At 52.9% G+C, this 11927-nt stretch overlaps 1 protein-coding gene across 1 annotated transcript in view; it reads left to right on the forward strand.

The window, feature by feature from the left end:
* TMOD1 (tropomodulin 1) overlaps positions 1–11918 on the forward strand; it is a 72585-nt gene extending 60667 nt beyond the window's left edge. Inside the window, exons 9-10 of the mRNA XM_037035752.1 lie at positions 3569–3713; positions 10355–11918. Coding sequence (XP_036891647.1) covers positions 3569–3713; positions 10355–10419 — 210 coding nt within the window. The 3' untranslated portion in view covers positions 10420–11918. The remainder of the gene's footprint in view (positions 1–3568; positions 3714–10354) is intronic.
* Positions 11919–11927: the final 9 nt, after the last annotated feature.

An 11927-nucleotide genomic window follows, 5' to 3' on the forward strand; every position in this document is an offset into this window, starting at 1 on the left:
GACCGGTGTGGCCAGACCTGGCACGACCAGCCCGGTCTCTCCTCAAGGGGCTTCCAATTGCCTTTCACCCACTGCCGAGGTCATCTCCTGATTTTGTGTGCCATCCTAGTGAGCTATTCACAGACACACAGAATGGAGGCCCCAGAACCCGGAAAGGTCACAGGGCCTAAGCCTTCCTCATATGTGATGCTGGCTCAGACCCCCTCGCAGCCCACAGCCTGCCCTTTATTTGCACACTTCCAGGGATGGGCAGCCGGTTCCTCCTGAGTACAGACACTGCTGATGGTTTGATCACAGTCCTGCACATGTAGCCAAACTCCATCTGCCTCCTCCCATCAGCTGCCCTCCGAGCTCCCGTAGAGGCCCCCGAGGGAGGTGGGAACTAGCTTGGACTCTGACTGCCCATCTTCAAATCCTGGTCTGCACCTAACGAGCTCTGTGATTCAGGGGCAGTTTCTTAATCCCTCTGTTCTTCGTGTTCTTCCTCTGTACAATGAAAGGTGCAATAATAACACATGTTCCCTAGGCTCATAGTGAGGGGAAGGTGAGTCGGCATATGCAAGGTGCTGTGACATTGCCTGGCGTACAGTAATCGCTCAATAATGAGCATTTGAAAACTAAGTAAGAAACCAGAGTTTTTGTCCAACCCTCATCCCATGGGCTCTTCTCCCACCTGTGTGATGAGCCAGGCCTCCTGGTCTCATTGTCCCTGGGGGAAGGGGCCCCTGAGAATGAAGCAAGGGTGAGGCTTGTTAAGATCTAGGCATGTTTTCTGTTTCACTCCTTCCTGTGAAAGTAGTGGTTTTGGTCCACTATTAATCTGCCAGGGAGAGTAGCCATGCGTATCTAAAAGAACCCTGTACCCTGTCACACCCCCCCAGACATACCTGCGTGTGTCTCAGGGACAGTAGATGCTATTTGAGAGGGTGGGCCCTAGGATGCTCCAAAGTCTTTCCAGCCCCAGGCCTAGGTTGAGCCTGGGCTCTGTCCTTAAGCAAAAGGAGCACAGTCCAGCTTCCCTCTATACATGGGCCCCGTTTACTCATCTCTAAGACGAGTAAATGGCCTGCCCGAGTCCTGCCTGCCTGGCTCCTGCCTGCCTGGCTCACCTCCCCAGCATGTAGGGAGGTTGAATGGGGCAGTTTGCATCGGGGTCTTTGGACTCTGGACCGAGCCAAGTGCGGTGTCGGCTTTGCAGAAGCAGCCCTGGCAACCAGCCCCCCGCCCCACCCCGCCCCAGTCAGGGAGGACCTGCACTTTCTGAGACCAGCCCATCCTGGGTGGTGACAGACGTTCACTAGACTTACTGTGGTAATCCTTTCACAATGTATACAACTAGCAGATTGTTATGTTGTACATTTAAAACTCGTACAGTGTGTTATGTCAGTTATGTCTCAACCTAAAGAGCCACACGTGGCTAATGGCTACTGTACTGAACAACCCAGGCTCGTCAGAGATACGGAGGCAGGTGACCCAAATAAGACGGACCAGGCCTGGGGGAGAGAGGGACATTTAGTGTGCCACTTGAGCGTGGAGTGGGAAAGGGCCGATTCCGGCGATAAGGGTCGGGAAAGGCCTTGGAAAGGGGCATCTGTGATGGGTAGGGAAGCACTAGGCGTGCGTCAGCAGGCGGGCCTACAACTCGGGTAAGGGCATCCCGTGTGGAGGGAGGCGGCACATGTTTAGAAGTCGACCTCTGTGGGCACCAGGCACCATGTACCAGAGCCCCGGGGTAAATAGGCTGAGTGAGCACCGAGCGAGGGAAGGAAGACAAGGACTAAACCGTGCAGGGCCTTGGGTGCCAGGCTGGGGAGGCGGTGAGGCTCATCCTGTTGTGTTATTAAAGGGGGTGAACTGAGACCCTCCAAACCAGGCCCAAGGCTTTGGAAGCATGGTAAGCTCTCAACACAGAGCGGCAGAGGGGAGGTGTTGGAGGGGGTTCTGTTTCCCTCCGCTTCTTCTCTAGATCGGTTTGGGAATACTGCCATCTCGGCAATAGTAAGTCTTCTGCTCCATGAGTGTGAATGTCCGTTTATTTGCGTTTTCTGTAATGTTCTATGCTACTTGCAATTTTCAGTGTACAAGCCTTTACATCTTTTATTAAATATATCCCTAAGTATTTTTATATTATTATAAATGGAATTCTTTTCTTAATTTCATCTTTGGAGTGTTTATTACGAGTGTACAGAAATACAGCTGATTTTTGGATATTGGTCCTCTATATCCTGCAATCTTGCTGATCTTGTTTCCCAGCTCCAGTAGTTTTTTGTGGATTCCGTAGGGTTTTCTGTTTACAATATTGTATCATCTGCAAATACAAATCATTTTGCTTCCTCCTTTCCAACATGGATGCCTTTATTTTTCTCTTGCTTCACTGTCCCCGTTAAGATCCCCCCACCAGCCAGTGAAAGGGACCAGGTTGTCTTGCTCCCGCTCTGATCAGTGAAGTCTTTAACCCTGCAGTCTGGTGTTGCTTTCTCTGTCTTTTCAAACCTCTTTATGTTTGTTTTTATCTTATTTTACAGGGGTGGGCAAAAGTAGGTTTGCATTTTATTGTTGAACCGAGTTTATTCTTGTATTATTATTTATTATTGTATTACTTACTTGCATTACAACATTAAGCCTATTTTCGCCCTGCCCCCCCTTCCCCATACGCGGTGAAAGAAAAACACTGCAATAAGGCATCGAGGGGAAAACACAACTCCCCAAATCCCACCACCACTAATAAACACCTTGGCCTTGGCAATGTATGTATACATGTATGAAGAATAAAGGTACTTCTACCTCAATATGACTTTTTCCCCTCACTTAGTATGGTTCACGGTCACCTTCCCAGGCCTGCGACCGTGTTGTGTTGCAAAGCTGAACTGTCGTTTATTTGAGCGACTCCCTCTCGGTGGATGTTAAGTTGCCTCCCTTTTCCCCACTGTTATAAACGAGACCGGTGCACGTCCCCGTATCCTTCCCGACCCTGTGCACTGCAGGGCTTTTCCTTTCTTATTTTTAATCTTTGTCAGGTGACCACTACAGATTTTGGGGCAGGGACGTAACAGGCTGTAGGACGCCAACTCTGGCACTCCCAACTCCCTGTGTGACCCTGGGCAAATCCTCTTCCCTTGCTAGGCCTCCTCTTCTTCATTTGTAAGTTGCAGGTGAGTCTGCAGACCAGGTGCTACTGTGAGATCACCTGGGAGATGTAAAACCACGGATACCTGAGCCTTGCTCCCAGCGATGCTGATTTAATTAGCATAAGGAAATAGCGCGGGGAGCAGGAGTTTTACTTTTCCTTGACTAGGTACTCTGAAGGCTTTCCCTGCTCAGACCCAGGAGGGCTGCGGTGGGCCAGTGGAAAGGTCTGTCCTTGGTGTCCAGTGGCCCTGGGTTTGAACCCCAGCTCATTTCCTTCTGGCTGTGTGACCTTTCACCTTCTCCAGACTATCATTTCCTGCTCCTGGAGGGGGCGGGGTTAAAATCCTCCACCCCACCCCTCAGGTTCCTGCTGGGTGGGAAAGATTTAGACCCTGCACCAACAGAATGGGTGGTGACCGTCGTTCTTTCTTGACCAAAGAGCCAGCCCCTGGGCAACAAGGTGGAAATGGAGATTGTGAGCATGCTGGAAAAAAACACGACACTTCTGAAATTCGGCTACCACTTCACCCAGCAGGGGCCCCGGCTGCGGGCATCTAATGCCATGATGAACAACAACGACCTTGGTGAGTAGAACTGAGCCCCCTGCCCACCTGCCTGTCATCTTTCTGCCTGTCCTGGGGGAGTGGGTGGCAGGGGCATTTTCCCTGATACCTTCTCCAGGGAGTCTTGTTGGTGAGCCTGACTCCCGACTTCCACATGGGATATGTTCCAGTTCTGGGTTTGGGCCTTGCCCCCTCCCTCGGGGGTGAGGGCCCTGCCTCCCGGAGCCAATGCTGGGCCCTCTTGTTATTTCCGTGGGAAAGCCCAGCCCAGTCCGGCGTGGGCCCAGCCCAGTCCAGTGTGGGCCCAAAAGGCACCCTCAGCACATCTGCTGAGTGAGGCAGAACCCATGGCTCACCAGGAGTCTCCTCTTCCCAACACCCTTCTCTGAACTCAAGAACTCTGCACAGGTCACAGTGCGTCTGTAGCCCCAGTCCCAAAGCCCCCAGCCAGCACTATCACCCAAAGCCCAGGCCTAGGAGGCTTGTCCTCGCTTTTAAGGTAACAGTTGAGAATGTTGACTCCATAGTAAACAGGTTACACTCCTTGAATCTCAGTTAAAGGCATAGTTTGTCTTTTCTAAAAAAGAAAATGAAAGAAAAGGGCAGTTTTTCCTGTGAGCACGCACCCTGTCGGTATCTAAGTCAGTGGAGTGAAAAGTGAGATCAGCCACCCGCTGTTCCCGACGCTGGTTGTTCTCGCTCTGTGTGGTTAGTTAGTATGTGTGCCTGCTGGCTGCTGAGAGAACTTGGCATAGTGTCCAAAAGGGAGGGTGTCTGATAAGGCTGCAGGAAAATAAGAGGGGAAAAAAGGAAAGGAGGAAATCTAATGTGTTAACATATTTGATTATTATACTTAGCCATGAATTTGCTAGAGCCAAGGCAGGCAGAAGACAAACCAAGTTACATTATTCTTATTACAAATGAGAGGGAAGCATAATGAGGAAGGAAGGAAGCAAGCAAGCAAGCTACCTAGCTAGCTACTTTCTGGGATCGAATTATGAAATAACTTTGTTTTCTAAAGGATAATGTTTTTAGTACGTTTTTCATCAACTTCAAGCTTGCTTTATGCATGCCTTTTGTTGTTTGTTTCGTTTCTAACGCTCAGTAAAATACAAAGAGCCTAAAGCACGTGGTGATGGATCGGAGGCAAGGTTAGCGCCTGGAAGGCAGGCCTGGGAGAAGGGAGGTGAGAGCGAGGGGGTGCGTGTGTGTGTGTGTGAAACAGGTGCTCACAGACCCTCTGCCTCGGTCACCTCAGGGCCACACTCCCTGCAGACCAAGTTAGCCAGGGGAGCGGACACTGTCCCGGTCCTGTTCGGCACGGGGCTTTCAGGACGCAGGTGCTTGCCCTCGAGGGTATCACAGCCCAGAGTCTATTCGGTCATCACTCTGCTCTCGGGGCCGCCTTTTTCCAGGGCTGCAGGTGTGGGAACATCCGTAAAACAGACACACAGAAAACGTCCTGGTTTGTCTGCCGTGCCCTGATTTGAAACAAATAAGAACTAACACTAATCCCTGGGAATCACGATTGTTACGCCACAGCAGGGGCGGGGGCTGCCCAGAACTGGTGAGGCGGCCCTCAGTCCAAACTCCGTGGGCCTGGCTCTGCCCTGGCTGCCGAATGAGCACTTGAAAGCCTTCAGTTCCGGTGGACTGTGCAGCAGCCTCACATCCCCCCCCAGTTTAGGCTGTTTCCCGTGTGCCCCTGGGGGCCTACCTCAAGGCTATCCAGCTGCGGTCTTCCAGGAGCAAGATGGTGTGAAGGTCTTTTTCTCTGGGGACAGAAGGCTCCAGATGACTAGAGATCAGGGGTGCTGAGAGAGGAAGTTGGTGGAGATGCCAAAATCAGCTGGCGGTTTAGTGAGATGGACCTGGAGAACTCTCCCAATCCTGAGGGTCTGTGACTCCAAAATCCAAGCCCAAACCCTGTCCCCAGGGATGTCCTGAGGTTAGGGCAAGACCTGAGCAGGATGTGACCTCAGGCCTCTCCTCCAGCTTCCTTACAGTGAATGTGAAGTCTGGGAGGGAGTCCCACCAGTGGTTAGTTACAGCGAGTCCTTTGGAACCTCTTCCCTGTGCCCAGCAGTGCCCGCAGTGACACCCAGGGTAATAGAAAGCCAGTTCCCTGAAGCAAGAACCTTTACACCTTTTAGGGGAGAAAAGACAAAGATGTGCCTAAAATGTCAGGAAGGCCTGGAAACAGTATCCAAATAAAGGGAGGAAATGATTGACAAGAACAAAGTCCACCTAAACAGAGCATCCTGGTTGGTGCGGGTCCTCAGGTCATTTTGAAAGAAGAGCTCAGCTGTGGGGAGGCCCAGAGGCATTCCTGATGGGGGGCCAGCACGGGCAAGGGCGGAGTGCTAGGACCCAGAGTGCAGGACAGGAGACACGGAAAGATCTAAAAGGATGGAGGCACCATTTTGGGGAGTCAGACCTAGAACGAAAAATAGGAACTCATAGAGAGGGGAGGTAGGGCATTGCAGGCAGAGGGAACAGCATTTTAAGGAGAGGGAACAGCATGGGCAAAGGCAGGATGATTGACAGGTTTTACGAGGTATTCACAAGGGACTCGGTAGATGGGGGAAGGCTGTGAGCCAAAGGCCTTTCGTGCCAACCTGAGGAGTTGGCGATGAAAGCAGGTGGGAAGGCAATGGTGGCAGTTTCCTGGACAGGAGTGACAAGTGATAAAAGTGGGGCTCTGGGGTGCCCCCAGGGAACTGTGCAGAAGGAATCGAGCAGAATCAGTTCAGTGATTACACACAACATTCAGCGCTAGTTGGCGGTGTAGGATTTCTAGCTTTAAAAGCACATTGGTGGCCATCTGCTAATTTTTGTAAAAGAAATGCTCTGATTCTGATAGTGCATTAGCTTCCTTCTGTAAGAGAGAAATCCTTCTTCCCAGCACAGTAGTTTCATCTTGCTCTTGGTGCTCTAATGAAGCAGGCAGGTTTCTGGGGTTCCCTGCTGAGTATTTGTATCGTAAGAGCCTCCCGTGAGTGCTGCTAGTCTCGCAGTCACTATGGAAGTTAGCAGTGCCTGAGCTTCGCGGCCTTCCTTTGCGCTCTGCTCTGCCCGGTGCTGGCTCCCAGCTGATGGTCGGGCCTCTGTGGGGCTTGGGCTGTGCCTGCCTGTGAGGCCAGCGGGCTCATCTTGGGGGATCTTCAGTCCCCAAGGCTGTGAGTCACCCAGTGCCTTTGCAGACAGGCAGCCTGCCTGGGACCCCTCCTGGCTGGTGTGTCTTTGATCCTTCCCACCCTGGGCACAAGCGCTCACCAGAGTGTCAGTGGGAGAGAGCAGGGCGCCAGGGCATGGTGGTGTCTGGGAGGAGCCGAGGATCCCCGCCTACGTTCTCCCTTGGTGATCTCAGATGACTCCTATCTGCTCACTATTCATCCCTCAGACTTAGGCTAAGCCTGGCTCTCAGGTCCTGTACATCTGCCACTGAAGTTCTCTCCACTTAATGAAATCTGAATTGCAGCCTCCACATTAAGACAGTTGTGTGTGTGTGTGTGTGTGTGTGTGTGTGTGCGCGCGCGCATGCACGCGCATGCACGTGATGGGGGTGGGGGAAGAATAACATGTTTAGAAGCAGAAAGCATTCTGGGAAAGTCACTTTTTCACTGCATTCTCAAGGAAAACCTTTCTAACCAGCGGCCCAGGCACAGCATACCCCAAGTCAGTTTCATAGTCTTCTCCCCAGAGCACCTTGGGAAAGAGCATTATTCTCCCCACAGCCCTTCAGACCAGAAACCCGGGCCTGTCCCTCTGCAGCAACCAGTCACCTCCTTGCCATCCCCTTCCCCTGGGCCCACGTCAAGCCCCCATCACGGTCACCTGGCACCCTGCCACTTCCTCGGGGCCTGCAGCTGCCCGAGGGCTGGCCCCCAGCTCGGTGCTCATCCAGGCTTGTCCTGTCCCTCTGCTGGGCTCCCACTCTGGGCTCCCACGGCTCTCAGCCTAAACTCCTTGACGTGGCTCACGAGTCCCTGAACAACCCTAGCTGGTACTTACGTGGTGCCCGCTGTGAGCCAGGCACTGCTGTGAACACTCTCTATCTCACTAACTCCTGCAGTGCTGCCAGCACCCACTGAGGGAGGTGGTGTTCTCATCCCCATTCTATGCTGAGGAAACGAGGCCCAGAGTCGTAGGTGAGGTTGCCCGCAGCCACTGGGCAGAGGTGGGCTTTGACCCGGCAGGCCAGCCCCACAGCCTGCATTCCCACCTCCTCTCTGTGTGAGGCCCTGCCAGCGTCATCTCTTGATACCTCTGACGAGGCCCCGTCTTGCCACCTTCAGAGCAGCTGGTCCAGGCAGCCCGAGTGGCCCAGGCAAAAGCATCCCTGTCGAGGGCCATTACTCCTAACGCTCCCACTCACTTCCCACCTCCTACCCCTCTACCGTGCGAGATTCAGCAGGATGTTACCTGCCCGTGCTCAGAAGCTCCGACCATCTTGTTCGTTAGGCCTCACACTGAACAGACCGGCCAGGATACCTGTGATGCTTCATCAAGCTTATTGCTGGTGTGTGCCGGTCTCCTGTTAAGCAACATCTTTATTCCTGATTCTTGTGCTGGGTACATAACAGCACTCAGTAGAGGCTGTTGCACCTGAAAAGGAATGTGCAGTGCTTCCCGGAGATGTGACAGAGGTGCTCAGGCTCAGCGGGAAGTGGCAGAGGGAGCGCAAGCCGCCATGGAGGTCGGTCTGGATGACTCGGGGTCCCTTTGGGCCCTGACAGCGACGAGTCTGTCGCTGTGAGAAGCAGCATGGAGGAGTTTGCTTTCGTGGAAGAAAAATGCAGATTGAATTGAACAGGGATATTGGGTGACCTGGCTTCTCCTCTGAGTTCGGTCACTTATTCACCGTGACACGGGGCAACTTATTTCCCTCTCTTGGCCTCAATTTTCTTCATCGTTAAAATGGGAGAAAACAATACCCGAGTAAGTGGCGCCTCTCCCCACCCTCATCCAGTCCCTGTGACATCAGCGCAGGGGACTTGGCACAGATCCAGCCCCTGAAGGCAGGGAGGGCACGCCGCAGGGGAAGAAACATGGGGTCCCTTCCTGAACCCCGAGCCTTGGGCTTGAGACCCACGTTCCAGCCCTGACTCTGCCCATCCCAAGGCAGAGGAGCTAACCCTCCCATGAGAACCAGATGCGAGGTGGTCACGCAACACCCACAGACGGGGCTCGCACGGTACTGAGGGAGGCGCCGAGCTGAGGCATAAGCCTTGGTGTCTCTCTGCTACCAGCCGTGTGGCTTTGAGTGGGAAGCGTGCCCTCTCTGCCCTTCTTCCCTCATCCATGGCATGGGAACGAATGGTCACAACTTGGACATTCCGGAGCTGCGGGTGGGGCTGCAATGAAGTGCTGAGTATAGAGGAGGTGTGATGCGGACTGGCCGGCTGGGTGCGCTTGCACCCAGCAAGGCGGACAAGCCTGAACGCCTGGCTCCGATCGCCTTGCTGGAAACCCTCTCGCTCCTCGGGCTTTTGTTTCTCCACATCTACCCGCAAGCTGTTGGACATTCCAATAGTTCCAGGAATCTGGTCACTGTGTCCTCTCACCAGGAGACTGCCCACTGATTGGCATTTATTATTCTTCTGATGGGGGTGAAGGGGTGTATGGGAGTGCAGGCCCCATACAGGGTGACCTGTGTGTCCCTGGGCCCCTCGCCCCATGTTCTAGCCACAACCTGAGTCACGCACCTTCCTGGGTGGTTCTGCTTTAAACAGCAGAACCTTTAGGTGGTTCTGCCTACAAGCAGCTTGTAGGCATTGATCTGGTGGCCGCAGGCCTACTGGCTCAGCTTGGGAACTGGAAGACGTCTAAGCACAGACTTCGCCCCCTGCTCCCTGTCTCTGCCACACCAGCAGCCCAACTGCCACCTCCCAGCCCTGCAGACTGCCTTCTCTTGTGGCTGATCTAGCTTGCTGCTTGGTCTTCATCTGAAGACACTTAATTCATGTCAAAACTCTCCCTGGTAGCAGGGAAGCCCCCTCCTTCCCAGTCCCCAGTCATCCTACAAGCTAGCACCTCCAGCCTGCAGCCTCCCGGCCAGGCTAGTGCTTTCTTCTTCATGGCATTTAACTACCTGGGTATGCAGTCGGCATGCCTGAGCGGACTGCATACCAAGCTTGCAGTATCCTGCCCCTGGGAAAATGTCGGGTTGACTTAAAGGGGCAGATGGGGCGGGGGAACCTCAGGGTAGAAAATCGGTTGTTCACTCAGGCAGGAGGCAGGCCAGGAGCTCTGGGAAAGGGCTGAGGGAGAAGTCTGCAGCGAGGTAAGGCCAAGATCAACCTAGTCTCCTTAAGACCAACTGAATTTCACTCTCATCTGAACCAGAGAAAGGGTCTTCAACTACAGGCCCTACGTACGCAAAGGAAAACCATCGGAGCTGGAGAGGGGCTTTATGCCTGCGAGGTCAGTGACTGAGAAGTAGTGTATGAAGGAGTTTACACCACCACAGACCCTCGTCAGCCAACTCCAACCAACTGGAGGGCCATCACACGGCCCACAGGGGACTGTCCTTTAGAAACAGCTGGCTTCAGACTTGCTAACCAGAGTTAGCAGAAGCTCCACGGAGCTTCCTCTGCGCCAGAGCTGGCTCCCAGGGCACAGGGACAGGTGGCTTACGTCTCATCTCCATTCCTTTCCAGTGAGGAAGAGGAGGCTTGCGGACTTGACGGGGCCCATCATTCCCAAGTGCCGGAGTGGAGTCTAGTGCGTGGCGGTGATGACCCTGCCCTTGAACTGGACGTGCTCTGCTGACAATCTGTGCTCTGCCGCGGGAACCAGAAGGCAGAGTGCCAGCACAAAACCCTTCCGTGGTTCAGTTCTTTATGCACTAAGGTTTTAGGTTAACTAGTGGTTATAGTTGAACATTTTATAAACTATGGTTAATGTGAAGTTTTTCTTTAGTCACAGTTCAGTCTGGCTATTATTTAAAAACCAAGAAGCCCCTGAACCGGCAGATCTTACTGAAGATGACATTATAGCAGCAGTGACTTAGCCCCACGAGCCTGGGCTCGGCGGCCTTGCTATGTGGTGTTGCCGGTGTCCTTAAAGCGCATTAACGCGCCAACGAGCAGCACACTCTTCTGTGTGGTTTAGAAGCATTATGAAACACTTTGTTACAAATCTTATCTTAGTTACTACAGCAAACAGAACAGGTTCTTTATTAACCCTCCTTTAAAATTTAAGAACCTCAAGATTAAAGTTGCCAAATTGCTTCTGGGATCAAGAACACAATTTTTCCCCTGAAGACAGACCAAAGCCACAGAGCTCTGCCAGGAATCAAAGAACATGAGATTCCCTTTGCTGGTGACAAAGAAATGACAGGAAAGCCAATGGTGAAATCCCAAGTTCCAAAACCCTCCTTTCTTTACCGGGCAACAAGCAGCACCTTGAGTGTTATCTATGACATCTGGCGTTTATTTACAACTTAATACCGAGTCAGAATTTTTTTCCTTAACGAATGCCAACCTCACGGTGGATGGGAAAACCTACGGTCAAGGCCTTGCAAAGGCCTTCCTACACTGCACGTGGGCTGACGGCCTACGTGAGGCCACTCGTCAGACGGGCGCATTTCTAGTCCGCCTCGGCTGACACTCCCGCCACCTGAGGCAGCATTTGCTAGAGAAGTCACCGATAATCTCATGCCTGTGAAAATTAAGCCTCTGAAGGCCAGTGGTGAAGACCCAGACATTAAAGAATTAGGAACCCTGGCCAAACCATCCCAAGATTATTTTGAAAATGTAATTTTGATGTTTCTGCCACATCCCTTTTTACATCACGTGTGCTTCTTGGGATCCAGTAAAAATGTGAAGCCACAATGCCCTTGTGCCTTTTACCACACACACCATAGTGCCAGTTAGGCGGGCATTCCTGATGCCTGGGGGGTGAGATTGGACACACCCTGAGATAAGAGAGGCCAGAGAGCAGATGAGCACAGACTAGCTGCAGAGCACTGAGAGGCTTCTGATGACAAAGGGGAAGTCTGGCACTCTGAGCTGCAGCGACATGGACAGTGCAGGGTAACCAGAGGCAGGGCCAGGGCCTCACCACTTTGGAAGAGTGTTGCCGAGGCTGCACGTGGGCCCAGGAGTGGCACCGTGCTGCAGGGACAGCCGTCCCCACCGGCTTCTCCTTGAAACACAACTGCAGCTGTATTCCACGTCACTGGAAAGGGCAGTGTAACATTAAACCTGATGGTCTATGCATGGCTGCATG

The sequence above is a fragment of the Sturnira hondurensis genome, unplaced genomic scaffold (genome assembly GCF_014824575.4).
Source record: "Sturnira hondurensis isolate 20B ecotype Veracruz unplaced genomic scaffold, ASM1482457v3 Scaffold0022566, whole genome shotgun sequence".
Classification (NCBI taxonomy): domain Eukaryota; kingdom Metazoa; phylum Chordata; class Mammalia; order Chiroptera; family Phyllostomidae; genus Sturnira; species Sturnira hondurensis.